This window comes from Oncorhynchus mykiss, chromosome 14, assembly GCF_013265735.2.
Source record: "Oncorhynchus mykiss isolate Arlee chromosome 14, USDA_OmykA_1.1, whole genome shotgun sequence".
Taxonomy (NCBI): domain Eukaryota; kingdom Metazoa; phylum Chordata; class Actinopteri; order Salmoniformes; family Salmonidae; genus Oncorhynchus; species Oncorhynchus mykiss.
This window is the reverse complement of record NC_048578.1, coordinates 25,646,086-25,665,791: the sequence shown is the minus strand read 5'-3', so window position 1 is coordinate 25,665,791 and position 19,706 is coordinate 25,646,086. Positions and strand designations below refer to the sequence as shown.

The following is a 19,706-nucleotide window of genomic DNA, read 5'->3' as shown; positions in this document are numbered from 1 at the left end:
ATCTTTTTGTATCCAAATCCGGCTTTAAACTTCTTCACAACAGTATCTCGGACCTGCCTGGTGTGTTCCTTGTTCTTCATGATGCTCTCTGCGCTTTTAACGGACCTCTGAGACTATCACAGTGCAGGTGCATTTATACGGAGACTTGATTACACACAGGTGGATTGTATTTATCATCATTAGTCATTTAGGTCAACATTGGATCATTCAGAGATCCTCACTGAACTTCTGGAGAGAGTTTGCTGCACTGAAAGTAAAGGGGCTGAATAATTTTGCACGCCCAATTTTTCAGTTTTTGATTTGTTAAAAAAGTTTGAAATATCCAATAAATGTCGTTCCACTTCATGATTGTGTCCCACTTGTTGTTGATTCTTCACAAAAAAATACAGTTTTATATCTTTATGTTTGAAGCCTGAAATGTGGCAAAAGGTAGCAAAGTTCAAGGGGGCCGAATACTTTCGCAAGGCACTGTATCTACACTACATTGGCAAATGTATGTGGACACATGCTCGTCAAACGTCTCATTCCAAAATCATGGGCATTAATATGGAGTTGCTCCCCCTTTTGCTGCTATAACAGCTTGTACTCTTCTGGGAAGACTTTCCATTATATGTTGGAACATTGATGTGGGGATACACAAGAACATTAGTGAGGTCGGGCACTGAATTTAGGTGATTAGGCCTGGCTAGCAGTCGGTGTTCCAATTCATCTCAAAGATTGTCGATGGGGGTTGAGGTCAGGGCTCTGTGTAGGACAGGCACGTTCTTCCACACCGATCTATTTTATAAAGATAAAAAAATACATGTTGACAGAGAGATGGAACCACAGAATCGTCTAGAATGTCATTGTCTGCTCTAGTGTTAAAACTTCCCTTCACTGGAACTAAGGGGCCTAGTCCGAACCAAACTTTGGAGTTGGCACTATTCATTAGGACAGGTAGCGTTCTCCTGGCATCCGCCAAACCCAGATTTGTCTTTCAGACTGCCAGATGGTGAAGCGTGATCCACTGCTCCAGAGTCCAATGGCAGCAAGCTTTACACCACTCCAGCAGATGCTTGGCATTACACATGGTGATCTTATGCTTGTGTGCGGCTGCTCGGCCACGGAAACCCATTTCATGAAGCTCCCGACGACCAGTTCTTATTCCGACGTTGCTTCCAGAGGCAGTTTAGAACTGGGCAGTGACTGTTGCAAACGAGAACAGACGATGTTTACCCGTTATGAGCTTCAGCACTCGCGGTCTTGTACTGTGAGCTTGTGTGGCCTACCTCTTCGTAGCTGAGCCGTTGTGTCACCTACACGTTTTCACATCACAATAACAGCACTTACAATTGACCGGGGCAGCTCTAGCAGGACAGAAATCTGATGTACTGACTTGTTGGAGATGTGTCATCCTATGACGGTGCCACAGTGAATGTCACTGAGCTCTTCAGTACGGGCCATTCTACTAACAATGTTTGTCTATGAAGATTGCATGGCTGTGTGCTCAAATGAATACACCTTACAGTAACGGGTGTGGCTGAAATAGTCAAAATGACTAATTTGATGGGTGTCCACATATTTTGGTCATGGAGTGTATTGGAAATTTTAATAAAAATTTTATAATTCATCATAATTTTAAAAAGGCTTACATTAGGCATCATTCTTGGAGGTGATATAGCAGCAGCATGTCGTTGTTGGAGGTGTTATAGCAGTAGGTCTTTGTTGGAGGTGTTATAGCAGTAGGTCTTTGTTGGAGGTGTTATATAAGTATGTCATTGTTGAATGTGTTGAAGCAGTATGGCTTTGTTGGAGGTGTTATAGCAGTATGTCATTGCTGGAGGTGTTTTAGCAGTATTTTATTGTTGGAGGTGTTATAGCAGTATGTCATTTTTGGAGGTGTTTTAGCAGTATTTTATTGTTGGAGGTGTTATCAAATCAAATCAAATCAAATTTATTTATATAGCCCTTCGTACATCAGCTGATATCTCAAAGTGCTGTACAGAAACCCAGCCTAAAACCCCAAACAGCAAGCAATGCAGGTGTAGAAGCACATAGCAGTAACCTACTGTTATAGCAGTATGATATTGCTGGAGGTGTTATAGCAGGATGATATTGTTGGAGGTGTTATAGCAGTAGGTCTTTGTTGGAGGTGTAATAGCAGTATGATATTGTTGGTGTTATAGCAGTATGATATTGCTGGAGGTGTTATAGCAGTAGGATATTGTAGGAGGTGTTATAGCAGTATGATATTGTTGGAGGTGTTATAGCAGTATGATATTGTTGGAGGTGTTATAGCAGTATGATATTGCTGGAGGTGTTATAGCAGTAGGATATTGTAGGAGGTGTTATAGCAGTATGATATTGTTGGAGGTGTTATAGCAGTATGATATTATTGGAGGTGTTATAGCAGTATGATATTGTTGGAGTTGTTATAGCAGCATGATATTGTTGGAGTTGTTATAGCAGTATGATATTGTTGGAGGAATTATAGCAGTTTTTCATCGTTGACCGGTTTATCGCAGCAGTATGTAGTTGTTGAAGGTATTATAACGTTGTGTCTTTGTTGTTTATATGTTATGACTCAGACATTCTCTGTAAATGTATTTTGTTGTATACTAGTCAATATTTAGCATTTAGTGCTAACTGTGTGCGTCATCTACAGCCTACGCAATTAAGTGTGTGTGTGTGTGTGTGTGTGTGTGTGTGTGTGTTTGTGTCTGTGTGTGTGTGTGTGTGTGTGTGTGTGTGTGTGTGTGTGTGTGTGTGTGTGTGTGTGTGTGTGTGTGTGTGTGTGTGTGTGTGTGTGTGTGTGTGTGTGTGTGTGTGTGTGTGAGAGAGAGATCGGGCACAAGATAACTTTATCAAAGTAATGGCAAATGTAATAACTCTTGAGAGCATCATTTTTAGATATTGCCAGAGGGTTATTTTCACAGGGTTTCCATCAAACCCAATTTCTACATCAAATCATTTCTGAGAAGACTTGATTGATTTTTTGCCAAAACATCTGTGTCTAGAGCCCAATATGTTCTTGTTTACTACTCAGCAAGGTTTTTGATTGCTGTCTCAATTCTGAGGTGAAAGCTCAGTCAAAGCAGGTAGCCATGGATACTGAATCAGGATAGACAAAGTCAACTTTATTGCTCAGTAAATGGAAAGCAGACAGGACGCTAAGTTATATTTGTATGACCATACATTTATCTATATTTGGGTGGGGGTCAATTCACATTCAAGACTCAATTCAGGAAGTAATTTGAATTTGAAATAAATCTCTTCTCCAATTTGAATTGAAATAAATTGCTTATCCAATTTAAATTCACTCCAACCCTGATCTATGACGGTGCATTCGGTAAGTATTCAGACCATTTCACTTTTTTCACATTTTGTTATTATTCTAAAATGGATTAATACATGTTTTTTCCTCATCAATCTATACACAACACCCCATAACGACAAAGTGAAAACAGATTTTTTTTAAATGTTTGCACATTTATTAAAAATATAAAACTGAAATACCTTATTTACATAACTATTTAGACCCTTTGCTACGAGACACAATATTGAGCTCAAGTGCATCCTGTCTCCATTGACCATCCTTCCGATCTTTCTACAATTTGATTGGAGTCCACCTGTCGTAAATTCAATTGATTGGACATGATTTGAAAGGCACACACCTGCTTAAATAAGGTTGACAACGCATGTCAGAGCAAAATCAAGCCATGAGGTCGAAGGAATTGTCCGTAGAGCTCCGAGATAGGATTGTGTCGAGGCACAGATCTGGGAAAGGGTACCAAAACATTTTTGTAGCATTGAAGGTCCCCAAAAACACAATGGAAGAAGTTTGGAACCCCCAAGACTCCTCCTAGAGCTGGCCGCCCGGCCAAACTGAGAAATTGGGAGAGAAGGGCCTTGGTCTGGGAGGTGACCAAGAACCCGATGGTCACTCTGTCAGAGCTCCAGAATTCCTTTGTAGAAATGGGAGAACCTTCCAGAAGGACAACCATCTCTGCAGCACTCCACCAATCAGCATTTATGGTAGTGTGGTCAGACGGAAGCCATTCCTCAGTAAAAGGCACATGACAGCCCGCTTGGACCATGAAAAACAAGATTCTCTGATCTGATGAATCCAAATACAGGTGTGCCAAGCTTGTACCGTCATACCCAATAAGACTCAAGGCTGTAATCGGTGCCAAAGATGCTTTAACAAAGTACTGAGTAAAGGGTCTGAATACTTATGTAAATGTCATATTTAAGTTTTGTATATTTTTATACATTTGCAAACATATCTAAAAATCTGTTTTTGCTTTGTCATTGCGGGTTATGTGTGTAGATTGATGAGGGGAGAAAACAATTTAATCCATTTTGGAATAAGGCTGTAACGTAACAAAATGTGGAAAAAGTCAAGGGGTTTGAAAACCGAAAGCACTGTATATACCCTACCAAGTCAGCAGCTTCCATATATCTGTAGTGAACCCACAATGACAAAGAATCTCAGGAATCTGAGAATCTCAAAGTGTCTTCATATCACACAAAATTGGCGATCCGTTACCCTCCTCCTACCTCTGTGTATCTGAGCTTTGACTCTGCACAGTGACCCAGCTGCAAGATCAACAACTAGCACAATCTGTAGGTGTTGGTGGGGTTATGGGAGGTTATGGAAGTGTAGATGTTGTCATACAAACCCGCCCGGCAGGAGGTAACCTTTAGAGTCAGGTACTGCAGAGGAGGTGCTAAACGGGGACGGCGTCAGGCTGTGTGTCTCATTACGCCCAGATGCTAGAGAGAGGAGAGAGATGGTGGAGAGGGAGGGAGGGAGGGAAGTGGCTGGGTCCTCTCTCCCCAACAGCTGTTGTCGTGTTAGAGGTGAGGAGCAGGATTATGGAAGGGCTCATCTCCCAGTGATTAGAAATAAGAAAAACAGATTGAGCGTGGCCACTACTGGCCCCTGTGGATCCATCACAGTTTCACCACCCGCTTGAGTGTGTGTGTGTGTGTGTGTGTGTGTGTGTGTGTGTGTGTGTGTGTGTGTGTGTGTGTGTGTGTGTGTGTGTGTGTGTGTGTGTGTGTGTGTGTGTGTGTGTGTGTGTGATGGTGTGAAAGCAAGAAGATCTCACAGTCTCACTACAGTTTTCAGGGTGGGATAAACATACATTTTCGACTACTAAACTTAAGCCTTCATTCCAATTGTGGGTTAAGGTTTGGGATAGGGTTAAAACAGAAAAAACCTGACGGTTAAGTTTAGGCATTTGGTCTGACTGGTTAAGGTAAGGGTTAAGTTTAGGCATTTGGTCTGACTGGTTAAGGTAAGGTTTAAGTTTAGGCATTTGGTCTGACTGGTTAAGGTAAGGGTTAAGTTTAGGCATTTGGTCTGACTGGTTAAGGTAAGGGTTAAGTTTAGGCATTTGGTCTGACTGGTTACGGTAAGGGTTAAGTTTAGGCATTTGGTCTGACTGGTTAAGGTAAGGGTTAAGTTTAGGCATTTGGTATTACTGGTTAAGGTAAGGGTTAAGCTTTGGGATAAAGTTCAAACATAAAAAATATATAATGAGTGATCCTTTGAGCTGGAGCATGCGGTTTAAATACTTCCTCTATCGCCATCCACAACACCAAGCTGCCAGCATACAAAATGGTAATAGGTGATCAAGTTGTCCCTGGTGGACGGTATTGAAGGCATCTCCATACGTCTTAGGGACCTGAACAAACATAAAATCCGGTGTACATGGTCTGACCTGGCTGGTGTGAGGATGTGTGTTTGCATGTGAACTGGCTTCCTTAGCCTACCTAGAATTAAATTGTGGCGTCTCGCCCACACAATCACAAACACCTGCAAACACCCTAACAGTGCTGCAGCTGACCTAAATTTAACCAGATTAAGAAGTGCAGAGTTACAAAGAGATACTACCCCTGTACACTTTCACTCTATCATGTTGATATTACTTGAAAATTACTAATTTCAACAATTAATCAGCGTACATATTTGCCCAACTGGTCAAGGTACACATGCAGTTGAACACACACAACATTAGTCCACCGGTTTGTACCTGCAGTATTTACGCAGCCATGACTTACTCTCTGGATAGGTCCATTGGTCTGCGATTAGAGAAAGTGTCAGAAGCATTGGTCTCACATAAGTGCATCCTGAGGACAAGCTAGCTGGACCAATTACATGGAGAATGAGTGGGGGTCTTTGTCTTCTTTGAGGGTTTAAATCACTCCAATTGAACCACACCACCCGAGCCCCACTTAAATGGAAAGGCCATCTTCACAAATGGGCTATTCCCAGAAAGCATGTGGTTTTGAATGTTGATCACCGTAATCTTTCTATTGATGCAAGGTTAAGTGGTCTCCCGTTGTTGTCATTTAGACTCAATACTATTCTAGATCTTTGAATGAAGTTGGGTTATGGTCAGTACTGGGATTCATATTAACCAGCACCAGTCATTTTGAGCATATTGCATTATTTAGGTATTCACTTTGTGTTATTGCCAGACATACTGTAAGGCTTAATGATCGTTATAGGGCATGCATAGTATCGTGGTAACATTAAACTGAAACAATTCATAAAGAATGTATTGTAAGTAGATCTATTTTGACGCGTAAATTGGATAACTTAAACCGTTTTTCGTATCTGAATTCTGTTTTAAGTAGCATACTTTTTTGTTTATAAGTAAGTGCATTTCTTTTTATTCATTTCTCAATTTTTTTTTCAATGAATTCTCACATTTTTGAGAAATTTTGCATGGAATGTGATGCGTTCCATTATGTGAGTGGTAAGACGTATCTGTCCTCTTATAGGTGCAGTATCGGGCGCTGATCAAGAGATGGGGGCCAGCCAAAAAAGACTGCCTTAAGACACAATATTTTTTTCTTCAAATTTTCAAAAAGATTGAGTGCACTCGCTTTTTCTCTGCTGCAGTTCAAAGGATCTTTTCCTTTCCATCATTTGCCTGTGGTCGTGAACTGCTTTTATCGCTTGATGTCTGTCAAATAGAAACTTGGTACAAGTCTCCTTTGTGGAGTAACGAAAGAAGGAGAAAAACTCTGACAAAAGTTATTGATAACTCCAAATAAAAACTGGAACTTTTGTCTTTTTGGAGGACAAGACTGGCAGTTGAGTCATCCTCCCTAAGATTTCCCTTCTCTTCTTTTTTAAATATTTTTGGAGCGGAACTCATACTCTGTGGATACTGCGGCCTTCTTCATACGGATCAATATCTAATGGATCCCTAACGTTATAACTGGATTCTTTTTTGGGCTGTCTTTTTGCGGTCACTGTGCTATCTCCTTCTTTGTCTTATTTGGACTGGTTCCACTACATGTGTTGGGGGGTGGGGGTGGGGGGGGGGGGGGGGGCAACCCATCCTACCAGCCCCACTCCTCTCTGCCCCGTCAATCTTACCCCTGGTGACTGTCCGTCTGTTCATCGTCTGTGATTGACAGTCAGAGTAATCAGGACAGGGTTTGGCAGGTAGGTCCCATCCCTCTTCTCTTCTCCTGGCTGGCTAACCCCTCCCCTTCCCTGACCCCCTCCTAAAACCTACTCCCATAAGCAGATAGAGAGGGACAGATTGCTTTGGATCAGCCAATAAGGTTAGTTAACACCTGACAGTGAACACCTGACAGACTCTCAGTCTCAGTCACCTTCCCTTCTATCAGTCCTGCTTTGAGTTTTCTATCTGTCCCTCCAATCCTTCCTATCCCTCCGCCTCTTCACCTCCCTCTTCTCCTCTCCTCTCCTTCCACTCCTCCTCTCCTCCCACTCCTCCTCACCTCCCCCTCCTTCTCACCTACCCCTCTCCTCTCCATCCTCCTCTCCTCCCCCTCCTCCTCACCTCCCCCTTTTTTTCTCCTCTCCGTCCTCCTCTAATCGCTCTCCTCCTCTCCTCTTCACCTCCTCTCCTCCTCTCCTTCCCCTCCTCCTCCTCTCCTCTCCTCTCCCTCCTCCTCTAATCCCCCTCGTCCTCCTCCTCCTCTCCCTCCTCCTCTAATCCCCCTCCTCCTCCTCTCCCTCTTCCTCTAATCCCCTTCTTCCTCACCTCCCTTCCTTCCCCACCTCCCTCTCCTTCCCTTCTCCTCTCCTCTCCCTCCTCCTCTCATTGCCCTTCTCCTCTCCTCCTTACCTCTCCCTCCTCCTCTAATCCCCCTCGTCCACCCTCCTCACCTCCTGCAAGTGAAACATTATAATCTCAAAGAGGAGGAGACACATTTCAACCAAATCAACTCCCTTTTTTTCTAGTTTCTTTCTGCCAAGTCTCGCCTTTCAAAGCACCTCTCCTTAGTGAGAAGCAGTGAAAGTGAAAATTGTTTTGAAATGAGAACATTATTGTGACTGAGACCTTGGTCGGGCTGGCAGACTGCATTCACACACCCAAATGGAGAGCAGCTCCATAATGGGGAAAAAATGTATAAAATCCTAAATTCAGTAATTAGATTGTCTGGCTATACCGAAACTCACTTGCACAGACACAGTGGGCCAGTGCAGCTTTATCTAACATGCTGACACCAGTCCTTCTGTTCCATTAGACAGAACCAGCTCATGTAATCATGAAATAAAACATATACAGAAGGAAAGTCAACTGAAGACTGGTTCAAAAGAATAATCCTACATGGAAAGCAGCTTCTTAGTTCTCCATGTTGCACCTCTTTCGACCAGAAATTTGTATTTATGTAACTATTGTAAACAGTATTTATTATAGTATATGGTGTGTTTATGGGACATGGGGTAATGGTGTAAAGACACATTTGCTTTTAAGACATATTCATTAATATCTGATGATTTTCCTGTTTTTTGAATAGTTGATGGTCGAGTAATGCAATGACAATAACTGTAGTGGGAGCATCTAGCAGAACCTAGTCTCTTGTGTCTGTATGATAACTGGTGCTAGAGTCTGGTCAGTCCATGTGAGTCTGGGCAGTCCATGTGGTGAGTCTGTGGGCAGTCCGTATGAAGTACAGTACCTGTGAATGTACTTTGTATTCAGATACTTTTATTATAATAAAGTAAAACGTCTGTCCTTGTTTCTGTTTTGTGTAATCTTGGGTGGCTAGTACCTCAGGAACAGGTCTTTACACAGACCGGCTGAATGTGCTTGTGTAGTATTAGGTTACTCTGTGAACTCTTCTATACGACCATAATCATGAACATGATCAATGGAGGAAGCAGGATGATATTGGTAAGGATGATGTTTAGAAAGCTGATATGACTTGCTCAGAACCCTGGGACTGAACACCTCCCTCTGCAACTGGATCCTGGACTTTCTGATTGGCCATCCCTAGGTGGTGAGGGTAGGTAACAACACATCTGCCACGCTGACCCTCAATATGGGGGCCCCTCATTGGCGTGTTCTTAGTCCCCTTCTGTACCGCCTGTTCACCCACAACTGTCTGGCCATGCACAATTCCAACACCATCATCAAGTTTGCTCTGAATTGGACTCAGTTCCTCTGTGTCCAAATCACCAATTACTTAACATGTTCCTCTTACACCAGCACAGTCAGGAGGTTGATAATATTTGTCATGGCCAATAAGATCAAGTTCAACAGCTACGCCATTGAGATAATCTTTATTGGCTGCATCACTGCTTGGTATGACAATTGCACCGCATCGGAAGGCTCTACAGAGGGTGGTGCAGATGTCCCCAGTACATCACTGGGGCCGAGCTCCCTGCCATCCAGGACCTCTATACCAGGTGGTATGCATATTGACACACACACACACACACACACACACACACACACACACACACACACACACACACACACACACACACACACACACACACACACACACACAAATACTCTCTTTATTATCTATCCTGATTGTCTACAGTCAATCACGGACTACAGGAAGAAATCCAGCCCAGTCACGGACCAGGATGTCTTGCTCCCAGGCAGACTAAATCACTTTTTTGCCCGCTTTGAGGACAATACAGTGCCACTGACACGGCCTGCAACGAAAACATGTGGTCTCTCCTTCACTGCAGCCGAGGTGAGTAAGACATTTAAACGTGTTAACCCTCGCAAGGCTGCAGGCCCAGACGGCATCCCCAGCCGCGCCCTCAGAGCATGCGCAGACCAGCTGGCCGGTGTGTTTACGGACATATTCAATCAATCCCTATACCAGTCTGCTGTTCCCACATGCTTCAAGAGGGCCACCATTGTTCCTGTTCCCAAGAAAGCTAAGGTAACTGAGCTAAACGACTACCGCCCCGTAGCACTCACATCCGTCATCATGAAGTGCTTTGAGAGACTAGTCAAGGACCATATCACCTCCACCCTACCTGACACCCTAGACCCACTCCAATTTGCTTACCGCCCAAATAGGTCCACAGACGATGCAATCTCAACCACACTGCACACTGCCCTAACCCATCTGGACAAGAGGAATACCTATGTGAGAATGCTGTTCATCGACTACAGCTCGGCATTCAACACCATAGTACCCTCCAAGCTCGTCATCAAGCTCGAGACCCTGGGTCTCGACCCCGCCCTGTGCAACTGGGTACTGGACTTCCTGACGGGCCGCCCCCAGGTGGTGAGGGTAGGCAACAACATCTCCTCCCCGCTGATCCTCAACACTGGGGCCCCACAAGGGTGCGTTCTGAGCCCTCTCCTGTACTCCCTGTTCACCCACGACTGCGTGGCCACGCACGCCTCCAACTCAATCATCAAGTTTGCGGACGACACAACAGTGGTAGGCTTGATTACCAACAACGATGAGACGGCCTACAGGGAGGAGGTGAGGGCCCTCGGAGTGTGGTGTCAGGAAAATAACCTCACACTCAACGTCAACAAAACTAAGGAGATGATTGTGGACTTCAGAAAACAGCAGAGGGAACACCCCCCTATCCACATCGATGGAACAGTAGTGGAGAGGGTAGCAAGTTTTAAGTTCCTCGGCATACACATCACAGACAAACTGAATTGGTCCACTCACACAGACAGCATCGTGAAGAAGGCGCAGCAGCGCCTCTTCAACCTCAGGAGGCTGAAGAAATTCGGCTTGTCACCAAAAGCACTCACAAACTTCTACAGATGCACAATCGAGAGCATCCTGGCGGGCTGTATCACCGCCTGGTATGGCAACTGCACCGCCCTCAACCGTAAGGCTCTCCAGAGGGTAGTGAGGTCTGCACAACGCATCACCGGGGGCAAACTACCTGCCCTCCAGGACACCTACACCACCCGATGTCACAGGAAGGCCATAAAGATCATCAAGGACATCAACCACCCGAGCCACTGCCTGTTCACCCCGCTATCATCCAGAAGGCGAGGTCAGTACAGGTGCATCAAAGCTGGGACCGAGAGACTGAAAAACAGCTTCTATCTCAAGGCCATCAGACTGTTAAACAGCCACCACTAACACTGACACTGACTCAACTCCAGCCACTTTAATAATGGGAATTGATGGGAAATGACGTAAATATATCACTAGCCACTTTAAACAATGCTACCTTATATAAATGTTACTTACCCTACATTATTCATCTCATATGCATACGTATATACTGTACTCTATATCATCGACGGTATCCTTATGTAATACATGTATCACTAGCCACTTTATACTATACTATGCCACTTTGTTTACATACTCATCTCATTTGTACATACTGTACTCGATACCATCTACTGTATCTTGCCTATGCTGCTCTGTACCATCACTCATTCATATATCCTTATGTACATATTCTTTATCCCCTTACACTGTGTACAAGACAGTAGTTTTGGAATTGTTAGTTAGATTACTTGTTATTACTGCATTGTCGGAACTAGAAGCACAAGCATTTCGCTACACTCGCACTAACATCTGCTAACCATGTGTATGTGACAAATAAAATTTGATTTGATTTGATTTGATTGCCTAGCCACTTTTACCCCTACCTACATGTGCATAGGCGACCCAAAACCTGGATTCGGTCCTATGTAGCAGAATGTGAAATAGTGTTTTTTACATTGAATAACATAAAGACTCAGAGCTAGAACATATCATACACTACAGATGAGGAACAATGGGAAAGTAATTCTGCTTTGAAAGTTGATAAACTTAACCCCATTTGAATGTTTTGGTACAGCTACTGGAGAACTCTTTTTTGTCTACACCCATTCATCATTATTCTCACCCTCTTAAGTCTTAGCCCCACCCATCTCTTTAAGGATCCACATGGGATGAGGCCATGTGCTAAACATAGTGAGTAAGATAGTAAACAACCAAAGATTGTAAGTGTAAAAGTGGTAAAAGTAGTAGCATACCATAAGAAAAAACTCCAGGTAAAAATACACTTTATCTCGTCCTTGGCCTATATCCTAATCTGACTTTGGTGCAGGTCATGTTGTTCTTCACATTACTATCTCCGGTAAACACACACTATATCAAATCTAAGTTTATTTGTCACATGCACAGGATACAGAAGGTGTAAACATACAGTGAAATAGTGGCAATATCAAAAACAGAAAGTGTCCAGATGAAAATGTTTAATAAATACTTTATAATTATTAGATGACCGCTTTCCCAGACACACTTGTCTAAATTGATGGGTCATGTGAAAGAAATGCTATAACCACCCCCCAGCCACATCTAGCTAAGTGGATGGGTCACTGTTGTCTAGACATGTTCATGAAATGCAATAGATGGCCATAATCACCTGGCTAACTTGATGGGTAATGTAATCATCTGGCGAAGTGGAGTCTTTTGTTAAGACAATGAACCGGCATAATCCCAATTCATACTACTACCATTAATAACGGATTGTCACAGCTGTAGTATGAATCTGCAGGTAGCTAAAGCTAACCAACTAGGTTAAATGTTAGCTTATTAGCTAACATTAGGCTATAACTAGCAGGACTAGTGACCGGAAGGTTGCAAGTTCAAATCCCCGAGCTGACAAGGTACAAATCTGTCGTTCTGCCCCTGAACAGGCAGTTAACCCACTGTTCCTAGGCCGTCATTGAAAATAAGAATTTGTTCTTAACTGACTTGCCTAGTTAAATAAAGGTAAAATAAAAAATAAATAAATAAATATTACTACACAGATCATACATGTAACGTTAGCTAGCGAGCCAGCAAGCTAATCTTCGCTAGCTAGCGAACAGTACAATTGAACTTACATACTGTATGCCTAGCTTCCGTAAATGAGTCACATATTAGCTATTACTTCAACTACCTCGCACCCCAGCACCTTGACTCGGTACCGGTACTCCTTGTATATAGCCGTGTTAAAGTTATTTATTGTGTTACTATTGTCTATTTTTACTTGCAAATGTTCTTACTTTTTAACTCTGCATTGTTGGGAAAGGGCTTGTAAGTAAGCATTTCACAGTGAAGTCTACACCTGTTTTATATGTAACATGTGACAAATATAATTTGATTTGATTTTGATTACATGATGTGTGTGTGTGTGTGTGTGCGTGTACATTCCCTTGAGACTCACCTAAAAGCCAACACTGTTGCACCACTGCATATAATAGGTACAGGTAGGACAAGAACAGAACTGGTGAGCCTGTCCAACTCTGTTTGGTTGAACTTGGGCAGTAACAGGAGTTAAGTGGATCAACACAGTCTATAATGAAAGGCCAGGCAGAAGTGTGCTGGGTCCCTCTCATTACAGCCATGGGTGATGACCAGCTCAATCTAGTGTACTGGTGGGTGGCTAAGTGCTCTGGTTAGAGCCTGTCACACACACAAACACAGACCCACACACACACTGACTTAGCGCCACTCTAGGGCTACAGTTCTGCTCTATCGCTAACAATGGTACATTCTGTGTTGTAATGATGGACAATAGGTACACACTGACCAAGACCATTCTGTTGGGTTAAACTGAAACACTTCTATTTGTTTTGTTAGTTATAGTAACATACTAACATAGGCCCTATTCAGCACTACTTCAGTACATACTCTCCTTTTTGCATTCAGGACATTACAACTCAATGACTGAACAATATGTATGAATACATTTTCACTCAAATGTTCTGACCTTTCTCTGCAGTTTACCTTTGAGACAATTCTGTCCATATAACTTTGCTATGTTATATTCATTTTAACACACACTCCCCCATTAGCAACACTGCAGTCCAAATCAGTCAAACTCACTCTCAGGTTTGAGTTTCCCAAAACATATGCATGTAAAGTAGTGCTTTATTTCTCTTGACGAACCAGGCCAACACCACTCGTATAAAACCTTAACATGTTGCTCCTTCACGCACACGATTGACCATTAACATACATTTTACAATTGTTACTTTCTCGCTGGGTTGAACATCTGTAAATGTCTTATTTGCTATGTTAGGCAGGGGAAACTACTGAGAGATTTGCACATATCCATATCTAGAGTGTCCAAGGCTTCATTGATATTGACATTTCTATTGAGGTGGAAAAAAGCAGCATACAATTATTTTCTCCACTCCGCATTTCGCATTTCATTTAGCCCCAAATAACATGTCTTCAATGACAGTCTCCAACTCAGCGCTGGAGGGGGTTGAGGGGGTTGCGGGCAGTGGAGGGGGAGGGGGTTGGAGGCAGTGGAGAAAAGGGGGTGTGGGGTTGGAGGTAGGGGAGGGGGTTGGAGACTGTGGAAGGGGTTGGTGGGGGTCTGTGGAGGGGGTGTGGTGTGGTGTTTGAGGAAGTGGAGGGGGAGGGAGGCCGTGGAAGGAGGCTGTGGAGGGAAGGGGGTGTGGGGTTGGAGGTGGGGTTGTGAAAACCACAGTGGCACACAGATACTGCATCTCCATTCTCACGTTCTAATTCTGGCATTGGGCGGATGATGGCGATGACAAGATGAAAGACGTGTTTTTTCTGTCCCTTTTCTTCCTCTGTTTTTCACACACACCTCTGAGGTTGTTGTTTTACCTCAGTGATTTAGGAGGAGAAGAGAAAAGTGTGTGTGTGTGTGTACATTATTTATCAGCCTGGGACCCAAACAATTCATTTTTGTCCACTCTAATGGACATTGGTTTTAAGTCTATATCTATACACTGTTTTAAGACCTGTTGTACCTTTCAGATGACATTCTGGGTTTTTCAGTGATAACACGTGTGGGATTGTTCTTATTTCTTATTTTTATTTATTGTGGGTTTTGTTCTACCTAATGTTATTCATTAGTACTACTATTGATATCTACTTTATGGTATAGTAATACTGATATTGATATCTACTTTACTTTATGGTATAGTACTACTGATATTGATATGTACTTTACTTTATGGTATAGTACTACTGATATTGATATGTACTTTACTTTATGGTATAGTACTACTGATATTGATATCTACTTCATGTTATAGTACTTCTGATATTGATCACTGCATTTTGTTAATAAAGAGCTTTTAAGAAAGGCATTTACTGTACTTATGCCTGTGACTGTCAAGAAACGTGAAAACCGAAAACAGTCCCGTGTGGCACAAACACTGACACAGGAAACAATCACCCACAAAATACCCAAAGAATATGGCTGCTCCCAATCAGAGACAACGATAAACACCTGCCTCTGAGTGAGAACCAATCCAGGCAACCATAGACTTACCTAGACACCTAAAAGAACACAACCCCATAATCTACAAAAAACTCTAGACAAGACAAAACACATAAATCACCCATGTCACACCCTGGCCTAACCAAAATAATAAAGAAAACAAAGATAACTAAGGCCAGGGCGTGACAGTGACATTACAACGTACAACTTTTAAAGCTTCACCTAGGTAACTTTCTCTTCCTTGTTTTTCAAAATGGCTGCCAAACACAATTAGCAAAATTGTATAATTATCATTTTTGTGAGTTTGATATTTACATTTCTTCTAGTAAGTAAATATCTCAGGAATAGTTTGATGAGTCTTCAGAACAGTGCAATGATTTGTTCATGCTAAATAAGCAGGTAGTCTAGTGTTGGACTAGTAACCGAAAGGTTGCTGGATCACAATCCCCAAGCTGACAAGGTAAAAATCTGTTGTTCTGCCCCAGAACAAGGTAGTTACCCCACAGTTTCCCTGGTAGACCGTCATTGTAAATACGAATTGGTTCTTAACTGACTTGCCTAGTTAAATAATAGTTAAAAAATATGTGATTTTTTTTCACACCAAAAACTTTTTATCCTAAACTTTTTTTTTGTTGCTTGGGTCTCAGGAGTGTGTGTATGATGTTGTGTTATGTTGTATGTCCCCTGTCTGTTTATGTCTTAATTACATTTCTACTCATGGGCTTAATTATCGGCATGATAAACAACACCGTCGGTCGGGGCTGCCAAATGCCCTCTTTCCTTCTTTCCAACTCCCTTGCTCTACATTCTACTACATAACCACACAACAGTGGTGGAAAAAGTACCAAGTTTGTCATACTTGAGTAAAAGTAAAGATACCTTAATAGAAAATTACTCAAGTAAAAGTGAGTCACCCAGTAAAATACAACTTGAGTAAAAGTGTAAAAGTATTTGGTTTTAAATACACTTAAGTATCAAAAGTAAAAGTATACATCTTTTCTCAATCGCTTATATTAATCAAACCAGATGGCACAATTTTCTTGTTCTTTATTTTAATTTATGGATAGCCAGGGGCACACCAACACTCAGACATCATTTACAAACAAAGCAAGTGTCTTTAGTGAGTCCGCCAGATCAGAGGCAGGTTTTCTTGATAACTGTGTAAATTCCTGTCCTGCTAAGCATTCAAAATGTAATGAGGTCTTTTGGGTGTTAGGGAAATTGCATGGAGTAAAAAGTACATTTATTTTCTTTAGGATTCTAGTGAAGTATAAGCAAAAGTTGTAAAAAAATATAGAGTAAAGCACAGATTCCCCCAAAGAACTACTTAAGTAGTACTTTACGTTTTTTACTTATGTCCTTTACACCACAGAAAATACCTCCCCAAGCCACTGATCACTCACACGCACACACACACACACACACACACACACACACACACACACACACACACACACACACACACACACACACACACACACACACATTCATGGATGCCAGGAGAAGACAGGCTTTCCCCCCGAAATTGTGTGTGTGGATCGGGGGGGTTTGCAGAGAAGTATTTCTGTCTGTAATAAACCCCTTTTGTGGGGAAAAACTAATTCTGATTGGCTGGGCCTGACTCCCCAGTGAGTTGGCCTGGCTCCCAAGTGGGTGGACCTATGCTCTCCCAGGCCCACCCATTGCTGTGCCTGTTCATGTGAAATCCACAGAATAGGGCCTAATGAATTTATTTCAATTGATTGATTTCCTTATATGAACTGTAACTCAGCAAAATCTTTGAAATTATTGCATGATGTGTTTATATTTTTGTTCATTGTAGTAGGCTAATGTAAACTAGCTTGCATGGCACAGTATTGCCCATAAAAGGAAGTTAAGCTACTGAGCAAGTATTTTAGCCAGGTGGCTAGGACAAAAATAAAAGTGTGTACTGTATGACAGAGTCAAAGATCCTTCATCAACATGAAAGAGAGGAGGATGACATTGGCTTTTCTCAACAAATAGGCTGACAAACACACATGTACAAACGCACACACACATTGGACTAAATCGTTTTTGGTATCTTGTAGTTGTCACTGCATTAGACAAAGAATAGGTGATTTGATGATGTTGAAATGTTGAAGTTGAAATGGTGCTGGAATGGTGGAGGCAGCTCATGTTTTCTTTGCAACGTGCAGTAATTCTCTGTGTTTCTAAATTAATAGTTGTTTAGTAGTCCTAAAATGTTGTAAACATTACCTTGCTTGACCATGCTCTATGTCATGTAACTTGTAACTGTTATTGCATGCAATATGCTGTGTGGACTTCACCGGACAGAGGTTGCTCTCCGGACTTGTGGAATTTGTTCCGCCACTTTGTCTTCTTATTGTCTCGGCCTCAGGCCTATACATCACGGTGTCAAGGCATATGAACTAACAGGTTATAGTGCAAGCAATGCAACATTCACAACACATAGGTTGTAATATGGCTTTTTATTTTTTTGGGGCCTGGCTTCCCCAGTGATTTTACCCACGCACTGCTACTACACACACACGCACACGCACACGCACACACACACACACACACACACACACACACACACACACACACACACACACACACACACACACACACACACACACACACACACACACACACACACACACACACACACACACACACACACACACACACACACAAACAAACTGGTCGCAGGCCAGACCCAAAAACTGATTAGCAGTGGGAATCTGGGAGTTGAAGGGGCTGGGGCCATGTTTTTTTATTAACACCCACAAACACATTTAGAGCCTGGTGTATGTATGTGTGTGTGTGTGTGTGTGTGTGTGTGTGTGTGTGTGTGTGTGTGTGTGTGTGTGTACACTCGTGTGCATTTGCAGTGATTGTCTATGTGTGTCTGTCTGTTCGTCTGTCTCATTGTCACGCCTCATGAATTGGGTTAACACTAGAACCGCCTGACCTCTCAGCCTAAAAGTACCCGCTAGAGAAGTTTGCCGGATGTCTCCTTTAAGATGCATCAGACGCATATCAACCCGCAAGGTGCCGCAAACATAAGCACCAACCAGCTTCTTTTGACATTGTAGAAACCAAAAGGATAATAATAATATAACCAGCCCGGTGACAGGTGAAATTGTTTGCTGTATTCCTAAACAAAAACACCAGTGCATGAACAATTGTGAAGGATGAATTGCATAAAGAAATAGCATATTTGAATTTCTCATTATGTTACTAGTTAGGCAGAGCAATGCTGCCAGTCAAGGGGTCATGTGCTTAACGCATGGACAGCACTGATATTCTTGGAAAAAGTGACATTTGGAAATAGAGCTGCACCTCTTGAATTATGAGAGTTATTTGACAAAGGTAAGTGTAGTACAAACTGCAGAATGTGCTCTTTCAGATACTATATAGAAATCATAATGTTTTTACTAGCATGTGACTCTGAAGGAGGATTTGATAAAGTGATGATTCTTTCCCTGCATCTGTCAATTACAAGATGTACCCATCTTTTCATGTACAATTTGACAAAATGTACAAACTGATAGGCCTAATATTGTCACTCATCAGATTATTTACAATGTAATATTGTCTATGGGCCAACTCTTATTATGTGTGAAATTAGTTTAGGTGTAGTTTAGGTGTATTTTTGATGGACCGGCTATGCAGACTGAATGGTGTTGTTTGTTTCCCCTCTCATCAACATGGATAGAGTGAAGGATATGTTTTGCATTACTCTTTTCTCTCTCCAATTTCAATCTTGTCTCATCGCTGCAACTCCCCAATGGGTTCGGGAGGCGAAGGCTGAGTCATGCGTCCTCTGAAACATAACCCGCCAAACCGCGCTTCTTAACACACGCCTGCTTAAGCCGGAAGCCAGCCGCACCAATGTGTCAGAGTAAACACTGTTCACCTGACGACTGAGGTCAGCCTGCAGGCGCCCGGCCCGCCACAAGGAGTCGCTAGAGTGCAGTGAGCCAAGTAAAGCCCCCAACCCCCCCGGCCAAACCGTCTCCTAACCCTGGCCAATTGTGTGCCACGCTTTGGGACTCCGATCACGGCCGGTTGTGATACGGCTGGGAACGAACCAGGGTCTGTAGTGATGCCTCTAGTACTGCGATGCACTCGTGAGCCCCAATGCATTATACTAAAAGCTTACTGCAACACATAGCATGTTTTCATTTTCCTTACAATACATTTGATTAGTGATAGAGTTAAGGTAATAAAACAGTCCTGTAACAGTTTATTTTTACGAAGTAAAATGTAA

The 19,706-nt window shown here is 42.5% G+C and overlaps 1 protein-coding gene across 3 annotated transcripts in view; it reads left to right on the top strand.

The window, feature by feature from the left end:
- LOC110489032 (protocadherin-1) overlaps positions 1-19,706 on the top strand; it is a 382,124-nt gene that overhangs the window by 313,703 nt on the left and 48,715 nt on the right. Inside the window, exon 5 of one of the 3 annotated variants that reach the window (XM_036943185.1) lies at positions 6,775-7,295. The exons of the other annotated variants lie outside the window; for them this stretch is intronic. Coding sequence (XP_036799080.1) covers positions 6,775-6,830 — 56 coding nt within the window. The 3' untranslated portion in view covers positions 6,831-7,295. Of the gene's footprint in view, positions 1-6,774; positions 7,296-19,706 lie in introns of those variants that run through there. 3 annotated transcript variants of the gene reach the window in all.